Source organism: Gobio gobio (genome assembly GCF_949357685.1).
Source record: "Gobio gobio genome assembly, chromosome: 8".
Classification (NCBI taxonomy): domain Eukaryota; kingdom Metazoa; phylum Chordata; class Actinopteri; order Cypriniformes; family Gobionidae; genus Gobio; species Gobio gobio.
This window is the reverse complement of record NC_137114.1, coordinates 26,559,961-26,581,757: the sequence shown is the minus strand read 5'-3', so window position 1 is coordinate 26,581,757 and position 21,797 is coordinate 26,559,961. Positions and strand designations below refer to the sequence as shown.

General features: G+C 36.7%; 1 protein-coding gene across 1 annotated transcript in view; it reads left to right on the top strand.

The window, feature by feature from the left end:
* b3glcta (beta 3-glucosyltransferase a) overlaps nt 1-21,797 on the top strand; it is a 127,142-nt gene that overhangs the window by 26,366 nt on the left and 78,979 nt on the right. The window contains exon 2 of the mRNA XM_079823194.1: nt 3,645-3,691. Within this exon, the coding sequence (XP_079679320.1) occupies nt 3,645-3,691 (47 nt within the window). The remainder of the gene's footprint in view (nt 1-3,644; nt 3,692-21,797) is intronic.

Here is a 21,797-nt window from a genome sequence, read left to right as displayed (position 1 = left end):
ATTTCAAAGTTAACTTTTAATGTTGTCTAGATTTCTTTCCTCTTTTCTCTACGGCTAAGTTTACCAGTCATGATCTTTTTAACAAGTGTTAGATGTTATTTGTCATCGCTGTCTACATTAATAAATGTAAAGATGTTTTTGTTTAAAGGGGTCATGAACTGGCTTTTTATTTTTTTATACTGTTGTCTGAGGTGGTAATATAAGAATATCCTGTAAGTTTCAGAGCTGAAAACTTCCTTGTTAATCAAAGAAAAGCTTTTATTGACACCAGGCCCAGCAAGCGATCGATCTCAGAATGTGCCCGGCTATGACATGAGAGCGTAGGGAAGCACCGCCTCAACAGAAGAAGAACAACGCCTGATTCTGTAGCCCTGCCCACCGACTCGTGCCACTAACATGACATAGGCCTACATAGAGCTAAACCGCATCGAATTTCTAAGCAATAAACATACCACATACGCTTCATTCGGATTCCAATATTATGAATGCATGGATGAACTTTATCTTTAATGAATATCCAGCTCACGTGGGGAAGACATTGCACGTATGTTCATTTAACCACAAAGTCGTTTGTAAACAAGAGACTGGATTTGCAGACAGGATGAGAATACATGAACGAATGAAGCAACACACTAATGTGAGTAAAAAATGTGTTTTATATGTGATAGTATTGCATTGTTACAGATCGTTTGATATCTATGGATTATGTGTACGTGTCTAACAGAACATACCTTACAGGGCTCGACATTAAGCCTGTTCACACGCTTGTCCTTTGGACAAGTAAATCTGTCATTCACTTGTCCAAGTAAAAAATTTGCTTGTCCGGGTTTTTTTTGTAAATATAATCTATTCTGAAGTAATATTCTCACCAGTGTTTAATCAGCTTTGACATATTTAAATATGCATAGCCTATTTGTCATATTTGTACCTTTTTATAAAGGGCATTTTTCCATAATCGTATTAAATATAGGATATGCTTCAGCTTTCCTTTTATATTCTTAAATTTGATCTACATTAAATTAGAATAAGACACTATAGGGTGTTACAATCAAATTAAATCATTTACACTGAAAAATTACAATTGCATTAAATAATGTTATGAGATTATTTTAAATATTTTTGAATAAATAAGAAATGTTGGAAAGATGAAACTAAACCACCAGTAGGTGGCAGCATGTGACCGTCTTAATGAGCGAGTCATTGAGTCGATTCAGTGAAACGGCTGATTCATTCAAGAATTTGGCGGTCGCTAAATTTGTTTGGAACTATTTTGGCTGCTGAAATAGAACAAAAACAGTCCATATTCCTTCTAAAATGTAAGTGACTTAATGTTAAATAATTGTTTATGGAACTGGCGTATGAAATCAGTGTCATTTTCAGTCGTGATGGTATTCAGGAAAACAACACTCTTGTTAGTGTAATGTTGCTTAACTGTATCATATGTTATAAATATAAAAACTGCACAATTTTAACTGTGTATGTTAACTGAGTTTCTGTGTGTGAGCGGCGCTCATTTGTTTTCGATTTTCTCCTCGAGAGGCTGCGCGAGCCTCAACAGCACAACCTTGTTAACATCAGTTCGTTTTTTATTATCCACTATCGATCGCCACTTACACTAACTGAATGCAGAATCATTCTTGCACTTTGGTGATTCCCTAGTTATTTTTTGTTTTGACGTTTTACTCAGGATACTTGTCCGTCGGGCAAGTAAAATTGTTTTTCACTTGCCCCTTCAAAAAATCCACTTGTCCCGGACAAGCGGAGAAGCGTTAATGTCGAGCCCTGCCTTAGCATGCTGTCACAGGCTGGAAAATACTTTATTTGTGGTGTGGTTCATTATTGAACATTAGTGAACGTTGTTCACTCTCTTGACTCGATATTTGAAGGGCGTGTGTGTGTGTGTACGGTTCGCGGTTATATTCATAGATCGGACGGGCCAAGTAACATAAAAAAAAAATATAATTCCAATCAATCGCAGGTGGATGAGAGATGAATCATTGTGTTTGTTTGATAAAGACATTTTGCGAGCCCTGGCTGTGGGCTGGGCGATTCATACCAGTTGCCGTTTGCCACACGCTGTCACTGACAGGGGAGCAGAAGCTCATTAAATATGCAAATCTTATCCAATCCTAGCCGTTGTCTTCAGTGCGGCACGCCCATCAAAACTGAACGTTTTTCAGAGAGCCTCAAAACCAGGTCAGAAAATAGCCTATTACTTATTCATTATGATGTTTTTTAATATAAAACCCATGCGAACGGAATAAGTTGACCTCACACAACAGAATAAAAAAATGAAAAAGCCAGTTCATGACACCTTTAAAAAGAAAGTTCATCCAAGCATTCATAATATTGGAATCCGAATGAAGCTTATGTGGTATGTTTACTGCTTAGAAATTCGGTTTAGCTCTATGCTGCTCTTCATGTTAGTGGCACGAGATGGTGGGCGAGGCTACAGAATCAGGCCTTGTTATTTTTCTTTTGAGGCGGTGCGTCACCACACGATGACGTCAAGGTGTGGCACATTCTGAGATTGATCGTTTGCTGGGCCTGGTGTCTATAAAAGCTTTTCTTTGACTAACAAGGAAGTTTTCAGCTCTGAAACTTACAGAATATAATTATTATATTACCATGACCTTTTATATATCAAAAGCTCAAGGGAAAGTTGATTTCACAATTCATGACCCCTTTAAGCAGCCAGCAGATATTTCTAGAGCCATTCATTTATGCATATTTAATTTATTCAGCATAACACTAAGCCAAGAAACGGAACTTATTTTCGCCTGTTACTTTTGGATTTTGCCACCATTTGTATGTTTGTGAAATACTCAGAACCTAGCTAGTTCATAATACTTGAATTTTTCTGCAGGCTTCTCAACTGTTTTTTTGGACATCTACAGAGAACTGGACTCCATAAATAATTTAGTTACAAGCATGCAGGGCCAGGGATAAAGAAGCAATATAAAATTCAAACCAACTATTGGCCCAGAGGTGTAAACATCAGCCTCATTAAAGAGTTATATAAAATATTTCACAGGTTGCAAGTGGACTTGTGAAATAGCGAGAAGCAAATGCCTTTTAACCTTCATATGAGTTAATCTGGAGTTTTAATGCACACCTTCATGGCTCTGCTCTGATAATGTCACCTGAGGAGCGGATAAGTAAAAGGAGCAATTATGAACTGTTCCAAGGACAGCTTAATGGCCAGAAACCTGTCGTATTCTCAGAAGCCGAAGCTTACTCGCAATGATTTCACTGGCACGAAAAGTCATCTCTGCAACTGCCGTTTTGACGCTCGATATCGATTTTGAGGCTACTCTCAAAGCGACTCTCTTCTTGGGATCAATGGAAATGTAATTTGAGAAAAGCTTCTCCTGCTCTAATGAAAAACTTAGCAAAATACATGTGGTGCAGACAGAAGTCCCTAACGGCTGGTACAGATTAAAGGGGAAAAGATTCTCTTCTAATCAGCTGGCTTTTAACTCCCTCTTCTAGATCTTAAAGGAGCAGCTCTTAACATTAACGTTAGAAAGTCATGGGCTTTTAGGCCATTGACTGTGTGTCGCAGTTTTGTCAACATGTGAAATGGATTGATGATGGACCCCTCATTGTTGTGGCCTGATGTTTTCTGTTTGATTTAATTCCAGTGCCCCTTATCACTGCAAAAGGAGATGCTGTGGAGAGTCCTGGAAAGGTAAGGGTTGAAGCATGTTTACTCTTGTGTAAAAGAATATGCCAGCAATTTGATTTTTAAATTGTAGGTCTGTAATATCTACTGTTATTTTGTGTGTGCGTTTCTCATGTATGGCTCAAGACCTATCACCCTTTGCACAAGTTTTGTGTCTTCAGCACCATAAATGCAAGCTTCAGCAATATATATATTTGTGAGTTCTATATGGATCAGCTTTCCAAAGCATGCCTGATTATAATTTTTTTAATGTTCTTTATGAGCTTTATTTTGAAGTGGCATTTCAAAATAAAAGTAGTGTTTTCTCATAAATAATTGCATTTTGCGCTGCACAATAATGAAAAAAACGGACAGTGCAATATTGTGTTTTTCTGCGAAATGAAAAAATACAAGAAGTTTCACCAGATCAATTGAATAACTCAATTTGAAAAGAATTCATTCTAAAATGAACCAACAAGAACAAGAACCAACTGAAACAATACTTTTTTTTTTCTTCGTTTTAAAAAAAAAAATCGCTTTCCACTTAAATATTTTTAAAGGCCACAATTATGCTGTTTTTGACCAATTCAATATAGTCTCGCGGAGCCAGACCTTCAGACTGAAGGCAGAAGGTCTGGACTCCATCGCAGCTTTCATTGGTCGAGGACCACCCAAGAGGACATTTGACTGACATGTAACGCAACCAATCACAGTTTGTTTTGTTCCGTGTCATGTTTAGGGGCGTGAAAATGTAAAGTCGATGTCCCTGCAATAACAGACCAGCGTGCATCTATAAATGATTCATTCAAGAACGTTGTTCAAATTTACTGCAGCAATGGAGCCGCAAACTTCACATACTTATGAGGTCGTTGATCCTGGTAAATGCTCATTGTCACGGTTGTAAACACGACGGCGTTCTTCTTCCACAAGGAAGTTTGGCGTCACGGCATTTGTTTCTAGGCAGACCGTTAAAGAACGCAACACACTCGTCTTGTGGACATCCTGTAGATTTCAACCAATAAGATACGACTTTGGCACACTTTTCTGAAAACACTTCAGGAGCCCGTTTCAGAAAGGAGGTTAAGTGAAAACTCTGAGTATGTTAACCCTGAAATAAGGGAAACTCTGGGTTTTCTGTTTCTGAATGGGAGGTATATGTCAAACCCGAGAAAGCAGGGTAAGTCAAGCCTGTTTCTAAAAGAGAGGTAACTTATACTGAGAGTACTCTGTGAACCTAACCTGGTCAGGAGCAGGTTTTCTTTGGTAAACCCAGAGTTTCTTTCAGTCTCCTCCCCTTTTTTAAAGCGCCAGCTCTGTTTAAATACTTTATTCATTCATTCAAACTGCACAAATGCTTTTTTTTACTGAGTATTTTGGTCGTATTTCAAGTACAAATATCAACAAATTATAAATGTAATCTAAATCTAAAGTAAGCGAAGTTTACTTAAAGGGGTGGTAAACCACGATTTCACTATTCTAACTTTAACTAACGTGTAATGTTGCTGCTTGAGCATAAACAACATCTGCAAAGTTTCAACGTTCAAAGTTTAGAGCAAAGGGAGATATCTGCTTTTAAAGAAATCAGTTTCTAAGAACTACAGCAAACGGCCAGTAGGCGACTACAGACATTCCTCCAGGGTTGGTGACATCACAAGGCTCAATATTTACATAAACCCCTCCTCCGAGAATATTAAATAAGGGGGGGGTGAGGCCATTTTGTATCGCGGCGCTGTTGTGGTATAGTTAGGCTGGAGTGTTGTTGCCGCGATGCCGAGGAAACGCTGTTATTTTCATCCGGATTGCAGGTCTGGGGCACTTGCTCTGTTCAGCAGTCCTTGGGACGGGGGTGCGTTGCAGAGCGTTTAACATACAGCATGTTATATGCACGTGTGTTTGAGTCAGCGGGGAATCAGGCGCGCGCGGGGCTTCCTGCAGCACATCTAACAGAGGAAAACATCCACCGTCTTCGCGATTTCAATGCCAGATTTGCACAACGTCAGCTGCGTGAAAAAAACACTGCCGGTGCGTGGATGCATGACGCGCGCGCTGCACATTTCACGGAAGACAACACAAACTTCCACAAACTTCGCGAGTTCAATACAGGATATGCACAACGGCTTGTCCTGAAAGCTGGATTTACAAACAGAAGCTGTTCACGGGCCACAACCTGTAAGTCTGATTTATTTTTCATCGATGTGTTTTCCTGTAATAGGTTGTAGCAAGGAAGTAAACAGATGACAACGCTGTTCTGCAAACCAGTCTGTTAAAAGCTCATTCATACTTAACGTTATCCGACGAACACCTAACGTTACAAACACTAACGTTAAAATCTCAACAGCGAACCTGGCATTAGTGTAAATGATTCTTTGATTAGAGTTTTTATGTATTGTTTATCTACAGGCATGCTAAACATGGTTCTGTGTGTGATTTGGCTAACTTACTAGTTAAAGCCTGTGCTTAGTGTTCGTTTTGGGTTAGTTCTTGCGACAGATATTTGGCTATAATCGTTCTAAAAATACAAAAGTTAAAGTGCCATTCAGTAGCGATCACTATAGATCCGCAGTCTTTACTCTTGAGGACTGAACAGGTTCTGCTCGATCATCTTCATTCAAATGTTCTGGGTCTGATTCGGGCTCAGATTGGTGTGGTTTTATTGACGGCGTTGTTTCTAATGCTGCTTTCACGTGCTCTCGGAATTATCGTAAATACGAGTTTCCTAGGTAAACATTGCACATGAACGCCCTCACATTTTGAAATTTGAATGCTATGAGCTCGTAATCACGACTTCAGAAATCGGAATTATCAAATTTCCGATAGCACGTGGAGGCAGCATAATACTGAACAGCCTCCGGTAAGGGGCGTGACGTTTCCGACGTGCACTGCGGTTAGCAAATCACAACACACTGGGCCAGATAACCAATCTGAGCCCACTGCGTATTTTTGAGGGACTGGCTTCATACAACCCGGAAAGCATCAGACCGTTTTACAAGGAGGGACAGAGCAGTGTAGAATAAAGGTCAAATATATGAAAAATAAGGCAATTTTTTTTTAAACGAAGCATGAACACATGTTACAATGCACCCCACAAACACAGTCAAGCCTTCAAAAGAATGTGTTTTACCACCCCTTTAAAACAAATTAAATGATCTGCCACTTGACAAAAATACATAGTGAGAAAAGCATTCTTTGCAGTGGAGGTACATTCATTCATTGCTTATATTTTCATCATGGGGACACTGTCAAACTGACAAAAATGGCATGTCCTTTTATAGAGGAAGGATCCTGACGTTCACTTGATAAACCTCTAGAAGTAACCTGATAACTAGAATTTCCTTTAGGATTTCCAGTGGTTGGATGCATTGATGACACTCATATTCCCATCATCACACTTTCTGAAAACGGATTACTGTATGGAATGGAAGGATGCTGCCAGATGGTAGTACAAGATATATGGCATAACCACCACCACAGCTGTTAAATACATTTATTTACAATTTTTATGGTCATCTTTATTTCCTACAAATACTTTATTCTTTTTCCTGTTGGATGTTAATATTCTTCCTCCATCTCCTCTTCATCTGTCAGTGGTGCTGGTGTTTGGCTGGCCTGAGTAGAAGTAAAATGTTTAATGTCATTACCCTAATTAATAAATGTAACAAGTGGGATCAGAGAACATTTCATTATGTGAAAAGAGCATAGACCCTTTTCACATTTCTGGGTTTCTCAGAGCGGAAGTCGTCATAGGGTTAACTTTTATAGCGGTGAATGAAAGAATAAATTAAAAATATATTTTTTGTGTCCCCATTTGCTCAAATAGCAAAAGAAAACTCCACAATAGTGATTAAACAACTTTCAAAAAGAGGGAAAAAATAGAGTGAGTTTCATAACGGAAGTGGAAAGAGAGAAAGATGTTAATTTTCACCTTCACTCCCATAGACACTGTATAAGAAACACTCTCACAGCAGCGGTAACTTGTTTTTTGTAATTTGATGCAAAAGTAATATAATACAAAGTATTAGTGTTATAAATGTGCATACATTTAAAAAAAAAAGAAATACAAAAAACGTTGCAGGATTTACGATATTGATGACTATTAAAACACATCATCACTGTGGAAAGGGTCTATGTGGGAAAAGCTGCTGCACATTGGACACTGAATGATATTTAATTAATATGTCAAATGTTTGTAAAGTCATTAAACCAACACCCATGAACACTTTATGCTTAAAGCTTTGCCTGATTGAATTATGTTTTTATTTTTCATTTTTAGCTGCTGCCACATTCTTTTTTTGCCTTTTGGATACCATGAAAATTAAACTTAATTAAAATAATTAAGAATTAAACTTACATATTGACCCGGAAGTATGCAAACATATTTTTGTTGGGTGCTGTTGCCATGGTGAATCGTAATTTCGGAGCTCCATTGATCGTGGCTTTTCATAGTTGGAGTGCATGAGCTTAACTCAGAGTCAGTCTACTCAGAGTTGATTGAACTACCTCAATTCAGCTGTTCTGAAACCCAAAACTCAGAGTTTCCCATCTCAGAGTAGGTCAACTCAGAGTTCAGGTTTAAACTCAGAGTTGGTTGAACCTCCTTACTGAAACGGGCCCCAGGAGTTTCATATACATCAGATGTTAAGCCAACGGTCCGTGGGCGTGACGTCTGAGGCTGAGACTAAATTCAATATGACTATAAAATATTATGATTGTAGTGTAAGAAAGTTTTTAAATGTGGTTTCAGAGTGAAGGCACTATATCATAAACTACATGTGCAAATGATTTACTTGATTCATATTTACTGCAGCCTGTGCAATTTGCTGACAATGACACTTAGCCATATCACAATATTGATTTTTTTTTAAATATATATTGTGCAGCCCTATTGTGCATGACTTTTAATTCCCTATGATGTTTTTACAGATTTCAATTTTAATTATATACATATTTCATAAATCACATTTACATTTATGCATTGGTTATTCAAAGCGACTTACATTGCATTCAAGTTATGTATTTTATCAGTAAATGAACTTGGTGTTGCTACTGTAGCTCTTTTCTCTACTGGAACAGTCAGAAGCAAATTATGAAACATACCACCAAGATGTCAGTAAATTAAAAAGCATTAGTTATGCATTGGTCAAATCACATTGGAATGTCCATATTCTGGAGTTGAAAGGGTTGCAAACTGCAGAAAGCAAAAAGTCAATGTATCGGTTATCTGCCATGCTGATGCTGTTTATTATCAGTTATTCTTATAGTGGTCAAGAGGTGCATCCCGAAGTTAATTTAATCTCTGCATTTTAATCAATACTTGTTTCTTATTTGGTACCAGACCCATCTTCAGTTTGCTAGGCTGTGTCGTTGTCTTGCAATAAGCATTACTCAAAGTTTGTCTAACTCTAAGGGACTTTGACAGGGGCCTTCACAGCTGAAAAGCTGAGAGCATGATCCTCGCCGCAAGTAACGTTCTTCTCTTTTATTGCGTCAGCCGTTTCTGCTTTCCCCTGATAGGTTTCACGGTTAATGCATTCATTTTCCGGTGTAGCTTTTGTTGAGTTTTAAGCAGAAATACCACTGACATGCTGGGTCGGGAGAGGGAACGAAGAACAGAGAGAAGGTGAAAGAGGAAGTGAGTACATTAGAACTCATGGATGGGAAGATTTCATTTGCTTGTGTTTAGATGCTGGCCAGGGTTCAGATGTGCTTGTACATCTTGGGTTTTTAGCAATTTTCCTTTGCTTTGTTGATATTTCCTTTTTTTTCTTTTTCTTTTCAAGTGATGGAATTAAAAAGTGAAATAGTACAGTTACCCTCACTATGGTTGAAGGTTCACATGGTTGATTGAGTGTAAAGGAAAAGCACTTTTTTTTATCAATACCATGGTGGACATTTTAATGAATTGATCCCTAGGTCCTTTCAGACGCAAGGAGAGGAATAGAAATTGACATGAAATAGTCGAGATGCCTCTTTTGATTTGCACAGCAGGATGACACGATGGCCAATTGTTCAGGCCCTCCTACTGTTAAATCAATGCTCTTCAAAGACAGCACATGGGGTGAGAGGATTGACTGGTTGCAATCAAGAATCCAAATGAATGTTGCTTTTGCTGGCATTGAAGTTTCTCTTTCTCTGCCATTTCTTTTTGTGCGTTTTGTAGGGCTGTCAACTGACTATATCGAATCGAATATGGTCAAATCAACATGATGTTGTAATTTTTATTTAATTTGTGTATATCAATATTTGCTAAGAAATAATTAAATGACATTCAAAGCATTAATAAGATTAACATTAAAAATAAGAATAACATTAAAAATCAGTTTTAGAGGTCAGGATATCTTGTTTTATTTCCATTTCATGGAAATTTCCATTTTTTTCTTCCATGCAGTGGAGGTCAGTGGGGACCAATGTTCTAAATTTGTACCCCAGTTCTTCTTCAGAATGCTGTCTTTTATGTTTCGCAAAGGAAAGAACGTAGCATTAAAAATAAGAATAACATTAAAAAAAAGAGTTTTAAAGGTCAATATATTGTGTTTTATTTCCATAGCGGCCTATCATGATGTTGACGATGAGCATTTATTCTGTAGCATCTTGCACCAAAGTGCTGAGTATTTAAAAAAAATATGTTTTTTGGGCTATTTGTCAAGCTAAAAACCACTTAATCCTGTTGTTTCATTCTTTTGCAGACATAACAGCTGTTTTTGAAAACAAGAGTGTGTTATGTATGTAACCGGCTCTGTAATCTCATTCTGTGCTGAATGTTCTCAGTCAGGAGAAAGGCTTAAATACATAATTTCATTTTTCCACCTATACACTGTGTGCAGAATTATTAGTAAATTAGTAAATCATGGGGTAATTTTCATTGTAAAGTGAACTAATCCTTTAATTTAGTAGAATTAATTATATTATATTATATTTATTATATTATATTATATTATATTATATTATATTATATTATATTATATTATATTATATTATATTATATTATATTATATATTACACTGTGTGCAGAATTATTAGGCACGTTCATTTTCTGATCATATTTTTTTTGTCCAGGCACATTTGACCAATTCCAAACCACAGTAATCCTAATAACTACTATTAATTATATTTTTTTAATAATGTATAAGTGATTATATAATTGTTCATGAAGGCTGGGAATGAAAAACACCTTATATTCAGGTGTGCAGAATTATTAGGCATGTTTTCTTTTACAGATAAATTACAGATAATTTAACTCAGACTGAAAAGTCAAAAATTATTAAAAGCCCATGAGAAGGATGCAATACTAATGCAATACTAGACATTGCAGTTAAGGCATGACCATTGGACAGTGAAATGCTCGTTGGGTCAGCAGGATCTGACAAAAACAGGTGGTGAAGAAAAGACACCTGTTAACTGCAAAAGAATGAAGAATTAAGGGTGAAACCATCAGGAACCCTTTAGTCTCCAGCGCCACCATTTTCCAAAGCTGCAACCTACCTGGAGTCTCCAGAAGTGCAAGGTGTCAGGATCTCAGAGACTTAAATTAAGTAAAGAATTCATCTTCCAGAATCTGGCAGTACATTTTGGGAGTTCATTTTAGTCCATCCTGAAGTCCGTTTTGCAGAGATGGACTAAAAATGAAATCATTTTAATAATTTTTGACTTTTCAGTCTGAGTTAAATCTTTTTTTGGGCTCAATTTATCCGTAAAAGAAAACATGCCTAATAATTCTGCACACCTGAATATAAGGTGTTTTTCATTTCCAGCCTTCATGAACAATTATATATCACTTAAATACTAAATTAATAGTAGTTATTAGGATTACTGTGGTTTGGAATTGGTCAAATGTGCCTGGAAAAAAAATATGATCAGAAAATCAACGTGCCTAATAATTCTGCACACAGTGTAATATATAATATAATATAATATAATATAATATAATATAATTAATTCTACTAAATTAAAGGATTAGTTCACTTTACAATGAAAATTACCCCATGATTTACTAATTTACTAATTATTTTTAATATAACCCTTTGGTATTCATCAGAAAGAAGAAATTTAAGTAAATCTTGAGGTAATTTTCATTTTAAAGTGTTAAACATGTTAAAGGACATCCCTAGTATTTTTTTTTTACAAAAAATTGTCACATTTGTTAATTAATACAATAATATGTTAATTTGTTACTATTATTGTATTCATTTTTCGTTTGTTTAAAAAAACTGTGACATTAAGCACCACATAGTTGTTTTTAAGTCTGAATTTGATTTGAAGTGCCTGCAACAGAAAGTTGCATCTGGGCTTGTTGAGGTTCCAACTGCAGCTAATGACTTTCCCTGATAAATGATTGATGATGGCATTATAGCAGAATGAGATATTTGGCATGTCATCACAATAGCACTGTTGCAAAGTAAGTTAATATGTTGTACAAGAACATGAGAAGTCGGGCTAAAAGAGAAGTTGCAGTCTTGTACAGCTTCTTGCAAGGTGTTAGGAGGCTTTTATTATAAAGATATCCTAGTTACAGTTAAAGTGCTTTGTGAAATCAGATTATTTTACAATCTTTTGTACCTAAAGGGTGCGTATTGGAACAAAAGTATACATTTTGAAAAGGTACCGCCCCAGTGACGGCTTTTGTACCTTTTTTTCTGAGAGTGAATGGAAGTTTTCTCCCTAATATTAGAAATTAGATAATTAAGAATTAGACATTTTGAAAATGCTTTTTTTCCTTCCATACAGTGGAAGTCAGTGAGGACCAATGGTCTAAATTTGTACCCCAGTTCTTATTGTATTGTGGTATTCTTCAGAATGTCATCTTTTGTGTTCCGCAAAGGAAAGAATTGTATTTATTTTTTATAAACTATCCCTTTAAAGACCCAAAACTCTTGGGAGACCCTAAAGACTACATACATTTTCATTTAATTACTAGCAAGGTCACATAGGCCTATCCGTTGCACATGACACCATGTTTGTACAGGACAGTGGTTTGCATGCAAATTCTGTTGTTGGGCTGTACACTTATCCTTGCTCTTGGATACAGGTCAGGGATTACAGTTTGGCTTAAATTATGGAGAAGAATCCACAACCTGCAAGTCATGTGATTTACAACACATCCAACAACTCATAAAAGATATACCAAGGTGCAGTTTTCATCTTCAGCTTTTCAGTCTTGCATGACCTTTGCTGTCAACCTTTTTCTCAATAACCGGCCACATTGGTCATGCAGCTCGAGGAGAGGCGCTGGACTCTGAATCTCAATGGCTCGGGGAACAGAGGGCAAATGAGACTCAACAGGTCACTGGTGTGTGCTGGAATACTCTCCCATATATCACGAGAACCGAGAGCGTGAACCATCCTTAGCCTGCGTATGGAAAAAAATGAAAGACGGGTACAATCAAGGATGTTCCTGAAGATTTCCTTGATTGAATTGCTCTTGGCGAGCGCACACATTAAACCCAACTCCAATTAAGCTCGGCCCTGTAATTTCAGGCAGCCTTGGCCATGTGAAACGACTGGTGACTCATTTTTACCTCTTCAAACAGGTTCAGTCCTGTCAGTGTTAGTTTAGCTGAAGGATATCGAAAGCCAGCTGGCAAATGTCACTCAAGCTACTTGCTGCTGCTTGCAGTCTCGGCGTGCTTGGATTGGCAGTTCTAGGCTTCGCCATCTGTGCTGAACTGTCCTTTCTGATGATCTCACAAAATCCTGCTGAAGAGTGTTTTTGACGCACTTGGAAGCATTGAAAATGGTATAGGAACATCACTTTCCCGGGCTTACATGGTTCCTTCCCTGCAGGAAGTTGACACAGCCATAATGAGGGATTATCATTAGACTCGTTCCCCAGATCAGGGACAAACTGCCTCCTCCAATGAGCTTTGTGACAACTATTCCTTAAACTAGGATGTATATGGGACAGGACGGAAAGTTAATTCTTTCTCTGCCATTGGCCATTGAATAGTAATTGGTTCACTGACAGTTGTTCCAATGGCGAAAGAGGCTCCCGGCAGCCCTGATGTGCCACAGTGTGTAGAATTTATTATGTTCTCGTATGACCTTGTGAAGCAAGAAAAAAGATTTTATGAGTCCCACATGTGTCTTGTGCTTTTTATTTGACATTCTTAACAATGCCCACATGCAGCCATTCTCTTCTGGTTTCTGGGAATGTTTTGTTGTTGTTCTTTTTTTAAATTCTTAATTCTTGATGCAATGTAATTTATGAATTTGTAGTTTTTAGAATTGTTGGTAAAAAAAAATGGGGGGGGGGGGGGGGGTTGGTATTTATATACTGATATGTAGTATTATTTATTCATATTTTGAATTAGCTTTTATTTTTATATTTTCAGCTTTCATTTAAATTTAGTTTTAGTGCTTTCATGTGCTTTTGTAATTTCTATTTTTTTTAATATTTAACTTTATATTAACTTTAAGTTTCAGTTTTAGTCTTTTCGGTGCACAAAGTAATTAAAATTTAAATTAAACCTGTATTACTTTTATTTACTCCATTTTATAATGTCCTTGAATTTAGGTTAGCATGTCAATGGATTATTTATATAATTATCTAGATATTTGATTGTATTTAGGTCTTTTTTTAGATTGTACTTGTTTATTTGGATTCCAGAGTCTCACACCGGCCGTTCACATTTTTTTCACGGTCACAACCTCGGCAGTCTGATCATTGGCCAAAGGTTATGACTAATACTATTTAATAGGCCTCCCATACTTGCCATTATTTAATAGTACTTCCATTTAGCCCCCTACAGTTGCCTTAGTAAAAACTCAAGAGGTTATGGCTAGTACTATGAAGGAATACCAATAGAAAAGAATAAAATACAATAAAAAACACCAAAGTCTCAGAAATAAAAATTAAAAGATCCATACATGACATCTGAAAGATACATAATGCTGAGTGTATAGAATAAACTCTTTAACTTATATTACCTTTTGGCCTATTTCTCTGTACAAGAGCCATTATATCAGTTGCACTGAGACATTTTAAATGATCCCCAACATGACTGTTAATTCACTTGAATTGACATAACATTATATTTGAAATATAATCATTCTTAGTGAACTGAGTGAGAGAATAATGGGCAAAGGAAAGGAGGTGGGGGAGAAAGAACAAATGTGAAGGAAGGAAGGACAGGAGGGAAAGAAGCTTTCCCACATCTTCACTCTGGGCTTTGGAGTGGAGACAGATGCCTGTATTGTCTGATATCTCAGGATATCAAAGTATCTGAGGTTCTTTCAGCCTTACAGTCCACTGGGAAGGAACAGCACCTCGGATTCAGATTATAACTAATTATAAAGGCCCTGATATACTTCAAGCGGAATGAAAGAACTAATTGATGTGACGTCATTTCGAACAAAATCAGGCCAAAACTAAGTTCATTTGGAGTTCGTTTTTCAGAGTTCAAAACAGCTTGCCAAAGCAAACTGGAAAAGAAACACCTTCGTTCTACCATTGGTCCGTGGTGATAACGTACTAGGTGTGCACTGAGGCTCTGCCTTCTTTGATGTGGAAATCTTCTCTGGTTCATTTCTTCTGTTCTGTTCTGTTGAGGTCGGACGTCCGCGAGTGAAAACATAAACACATACTGGAGAGCCGCTTTAAAATAAAGTTGTAATTCAGATTAAATGAGACACTTGCACAGTTTAAAAAAAAAAATTTAATACAGTAAAGCTGCTTGCTTTTAAGCAATCTATTATATAAAGTGCTATATAAATAAACATAAAGTGACGTGATTTTACTAGAGTATCCACATTGTTATGATCAGGTTCTTATGCTTTATTGTAAGAAATTCTTGCTGTTTTCTGATTTTTGTTGTTTTTAGTTTGTTATGGAGGGGAAAGCGCTCGGCACATATTTACATATTCCTCTAAACTCCGCTCTCTGCAGTTGTGGGCGGTTTCGAGATGTTCACTAACAAACAATAAATAACTGCACATGTATTTCCAACTTCTTTTTACTCCTAAGCGAAGAACAAAAAAGAACTTCACTGTGAGTATATCAGGGCCTTATCTATACCAATAACGATATAAATTAAATCCACAATATGTAATTTTTCGCTGCTAGAGGTCGCTTATTCAAAACAAAGGCGTAGCTTGATGATGCTTTGATTTCGCAGAGCTTTTATTATGCCGCAGACAACCGCTTCTGCTTCTTCCGGTCATGCGTATGTGTGGTAACGCAGCACCGTTTTATCACATTAGATACATTTGAGTGTGTTGAAAGTTGTTATAATGCTACTCTGTGCGTTCACTCAGCGGCTACTATGAGACACTTGTTGCACACTGCAGTAAGCTAGATCGATATTAGGCATGGGAAAACATTAGGGGTGTAACGATTCATCTGCTACATCAATGTATCGATTTATATTCCTATGATCTAACTACATCGTTCTGTGCTCGGCAAGTTGGTCTTCCGGACGACATATATCGATCTAACATCGTTTTAAAAGGTAATCAATCGATTGTATCGATAATAGGAAGTAAAGCATTTGATTTAAGCACGTCAGACTTTATATGGATGTTTTTCTTAGCACTTTTAATGATAAAGGCGTTAAACGTTACTCGATTCAGTCTGCCTATCTGTTACATCATCGCCACGCGCAAGCAGCAGCGCTAAGAAAAGAAAAGAAAACATAGCATGGCGGATGGCAGAGGAGAAGCCAACGAGCGAGAAATTATCAAGCCACCAGGAGAAAGAGCTAACGTTACCTGTACTTTCAACCCTTGCTAAATGTTACCTGTGCAGAGCGAGTTTTTAGTACTGCTGGCGACATAGTGAACGCACAGAGAAGTGTTCTGCGGTCAGATCATGTTGATCAGTTGATATTTTTGAAAAAAAATATATGTAGAGTCAGTGAAGAGTAGTTGGTTACATTTTATCTTTTGTTAAATATTGTTTGTTTATTAAACTGAGAGTAGTAGCAGGTTCAGCCAGTTTATTCAACCTGAAGAAATGTTGGTTGCACTTTATTTTTGATAATAATATTGTATTTGTATTATTTTAATGTTGAAAAACAACATCAAAAGTAGCAGGTAAACCTACTATTAATTAAACCTGAAGAGAAGTTAGTTGCACTTTATTTTTGATATTAATATTGTAATATTTTTATGTTGGAAAACAAAAGCAGAAGTAGCAGGTTAACCTACTGTTGAAATGTTGGTTGCACTTACTGTGCTTTTATTGAAAATGTATTGAATATTGAAATTGAGAGCAGAAAAGGTTAACTTCCTGTTAATTCAACCTAAACTGTTGGTTGCACTTTATTCAAATAAAAATGTGAATGCATTTTCCATAAATTTTTGTTTACTTGTTTGTTTATATCCATAATTAATTGATACCTGATTCCCTTACAAGAAACAACAGGAATCTAGGGAACTTCACCTGCACTGACCAGTATCCAGATATTTATTTCAGTCACACAATTTTTGGCTAAAAAGTTACTGAATCGATTTCAAGTCACTGAATCGTTTCGGATCGTATCGTTCTAAGTTAACCAATATCGTCCTTGAATCGTATCGACAACCTCAAATCGTGATACGAATCGAATCGTTGTTAAAACGAATCATTACACCCCTAGAAAACATGGTACTCGCGGTAAATCAAGAAAACGAGATTTAAACAATAAGACTAACTGTGTTGAGCTATAACAATGATTAGTGTTCTGTCGATGAATGTATCCGAACAGTCGCTCACCTGTCTAATAAAACACACACTATATTAAAGTGTGTGGTGTTTCCATGGTTTCTACAAAATAAAACCGGAAATCGAGGGTAACGTGGATATGTGAGTGTAGAAAATAGAGATTGCTAGTAGATTAGATAGTGGGAATGTGAACATTATGATTTTCCAGCAGTAGACTTAGGATAGAATAAATATCTCATGCCCACAAAAAACACGCTCTCTGCTGGTTTTGGGGTTTTAGAGAAGAGCAGGTAGTGTAATTTTAAAGTGGCGACAATACAAGATCATGGTTGTTTAAACCACAAGTAGTATGACAAAACCAACTCCTCTTGATTTGTATTTAATCTCTAATCCAGACAACAACTGTTGCAATGGCCCAATTTTAGTCCGCTTCAGTAAGTATGTGACGAGGAGAAACCCTTGAGCTTGATAAACCACAGAGCCTAATTAAGTCAGTGCCTTCTACCCACCCCTGGCACTGATTTAAATCACTTCTGATATGGTCCTTTCTACCCATGCATAAATTTTCCTCTCATTGAAATCAGATCAAAAATCTGACTAACCATGCAGACATTTCGCCTGGCATCCTGTTATCCACTTTCTTCAAACAGATTTATATTAGTCCCTTGTTGATTATATGATGAAAATGGGAAAGGATGTGTGTAATTCAGAACTTTCTGTGTGGATATATTGGTTCTGTGTGGGGCTGTATATAAAGTGATCTATGTCTATGGTGGGGGGCAGAAGATGTGTACAGTTCGATCAGTGGTGACATGCCTCATGACACACTTTCATTTTAAATGAATATACAACAAGAGTAAATTGAGATGTGTTTTTTTTTTGTGGTGGTTCTCTATGGGGGTTGAATTTCGACATGCAACCTCTCATAAAGGCTTTTAGCATGCTGACAGCCAGTTAACCCTCTATGAGAAGTTGCGTGACTAAATAGTACATACCCATTAAACCACCACCTCTAGAGCCATCAAAGCAGTGTTTTTTTCCACCGGCTCAACAGTTCATTTCAAGACAATTACTGTCGAATTTCAAATCGCCTAGTGTGAGCAGAACTCTTATTATTATGCATGGTCTTTAGGTTGTTTTGTTTTTTTGTGAGGACTATGGTTATATTTAATAATAGTTAATAACATGTTATAGTTATTATTTTCTTACTTATTTGTTCAAAATCTGTCAGTTAACCTATTTGAAGTCTGCACTTAGCATCCACTTATCCACATCTGATGGTGTCTGCTGGACATAAACCAGCCTAATTATACAGGGATTTCTAACCAACTAGTCATTCAGAAAGCCCACTTACTAATCGATTTTGAAAATATGTCCATTTGAATGGAAGTCTTTTGTGAGGAAGGAAGCAGTTTTTTTTTCTGGCCAGAACCTACTTACTTAAAGGTGTCATGAACTTAATTTTTCAAGGTCAACTTATAATGTTATCAAGATTTTTACATCAAAAAACATTCTAATTTAGAAGTAATAAGCTGTTTTCTGTCCTGACCCTCTCTTTGATACACTCCGTTTTGATGGGCATGCCGCATTCAAGACTTGGAAGTAAACCCCCATTGCTATGATTGGGTAACAGTTTTGCATATTAAAATATTTTTCAACGGGCCCGCCATTACATCTTGAAAAATTCTGGTGTTGAAAAATATTTCGTTACATAGTTGAAACATTTGGCAACCATGTGAAACATTTATGCATATTACATATGCTTTACAAGTCTTGGTTGTGGCTATTAAAGTTTAAGTACTTGGAGCTACCACAGTTATAATAAGCAAAGACCTACGGTGTTTTGTGTAAACGGAATTATGAATGAATGTGTCATTGTTTATCACACTGTCGTTCTTATAGGCTATTCATCAATCACGGAATTTCTCTAATTCTAGAGGGTTGGTTTGACTGTGGTGCTACAGTATAAATACCTAGTATATATCAAACAACCTGTAACAGACAAAGCAATTGTGGCACATGGTAAAAACATTGTTACTCACACTTGTGTGTTGTGACATTGCTGTCGGACCCAATATAGTCAACACTGATTCATCTTTTATTTTCAGTCTCTCTGAAAAAGCCTGCGTTGAACTTTGTATTCTCAGTAAAATTAAGCAAACAAATGAACAGTGTTTTACTGACCCAATCTGACTGGAACTTAGTTTAAAATAAAGTTAATCCATGCTTTCTTAATGTTAGGATCATAATAAAGTCAAAGACTGTTTTTTTCCACAACTTTGAAGTCTCTTATATATACTTATACATGATATGTGCGAATCAGTGGGCGGGGCTAAAGAGGCAATGATGTAGAAGTAGGCGATCTGATTCTGCAGAGGCGGTCTTTCGTCGCAGTCGCACTATGACGTAATAATGTGACAAAATCTGTAAGCTTGGATCTGAGCTTGGTTTTAATTAAAGCCGTTTTTGGACTAACAAGGAAGTTTTGAGTTCTGAAACTTACAGGATATGTGTAAAGTAGAAAGACCTTTATATGTCAAAAGATCAAGGACATTTTCATTTCTCAATAAAAAAAAAAGACTGATTGACATTTAAAGCTCCAGCTTTAGTTGGTCTCAATTAGGAGCATGTTTATGTTAAATAGATCAGATCAGTGTAAAAAAATCAGTTAAATCAGTATAAAACATACTGAAAAATAAAGTAATATGTGTTTAGACAGTGTTATTTGAATTTCTAGTCATCTATAAGTGATAATTTCTGATCTGCTTGTGGTTATCTAGTTAACTTGCTAGTTTAGCATCTCAGACAAAACTATGAATGTCTTTTCAAAGATTTGATGTGACTAACATTTGCAGATTAGACATACTAATAAAAATACCTGGAAGTACATTTCAAAATTTTGGAGTCTCTTACGCTCACCAAGGTTGCATTTATTTGATTAAAAAAATACATTACAAAAGTAATATTGTCAAACATTATTACATTTAAAAAAAAAATTGTTGTTGTTGTTGTATTTAATAAATTCTAAAACGTGTTTTATTTATCCAGTCTTAAGTTCAGTTTCACATGATCCTTCAGAAATCATTCTAATATGCTGATTTGATGCTCAGGGTACATTTGTTATTATCAATTATGTACAGAAATGTCAGTTAGCCTACCAGTGACCAAAACAGACGTTGAATTAACGCTTCTCCGCATATGGCATATTTTGACTGCGTTCAGCGTCTATTTCGTGCCCACAACATGGATAAGCTACAATAGTTCAACACGTCAGCTGTGTGGAAATTAGCTCTGGATTGACAATATTAAAGGTAGGGTAATATTCAGAGAGACTAGCAGTAGCGAGCTTGCTTTGAAAGCATACGATCCCACCCTCCCTTCAGAGCATCTCCAAAGCCACGCCTCCTTCAAAACACATGAACGCGTACAGCAGGGAGCAAACAAAAGCGTACTAGAGATGATGTTAAACTACCTCATGTCTCAAAGCACGCGACATTACAATTATTATGAACATAAACAACTTAAAGAGCACTGACCTGTACCACCTGACTGCTGTAGATTCATTTCGGCATTAATATCGTTGCCATCGAAACATACATTTAAATCACAAACCACTCCAAGTATAATGTCACAGGTTTCCATCTCTTCCAAATTACAGTTATGGCGTGAACACAGCCTAAGCTTGTTGTTTTGGTTCAGGAGGAACTGTAAAATGTGGCTGCTGTTTAGGTTGCGGTGATCAGTGACCGACGCCTGTATAACTCTGCAATTCTGCATAGCATGAAATGCACTGATGTCGTGTGATGTCTGCGTGAGCAGGGTACGCGGAGGTATGGAAATGCATACGTTGACAGACAGGTAGGACATGTCATTGCATTCAGACCGAATTCAATGATTGGACGAACAATTTATGGTCCTACGCCTTCCACAGAAAGCTGTCACTGGGGTGGTACCTTTTCAAAAGGTACACTTTTATGCCTAAAGGGTATATATAGGTAATATAATATAATATAATAGTACCTAAAGTGGACATATTAGTACCGAAAAGGAACAAAAGTGTATTAAATGACTTAATATACAACCCCAAATCAGAAAAAGTTGGGACAGTATGGAAAACGCAAAAAAAAAAAAAAGAAGTGATTTCTAAATTTACTTTGACTTGTATTTCATTGCAGACAATATGAACACAAAATATTTCATGTTTTGTCTGGTCAACTTCATGTCATTTGTAAATATGCATCCTTTCCTGTCATTCAGACCTGCAACACATTTAAAAAAAAGTTGGGACAGGAGCAATTTAGGGCTAGTAATGAGGTAAAATGGTTAAATAATGATGTGATTTGAAACAGGTGATATCAAAACTGTAAATCTGTACTGTGCCAAAAGGAAGCCCTATGTTAACAGTGTCCAGAAGCGCCGTCGACTTCTCTGGGCTCGGAGGCATCTGGGATCGACCATCACACAGTGGAAACGTGTACTTTGGTCAGAAGAATCAGTATT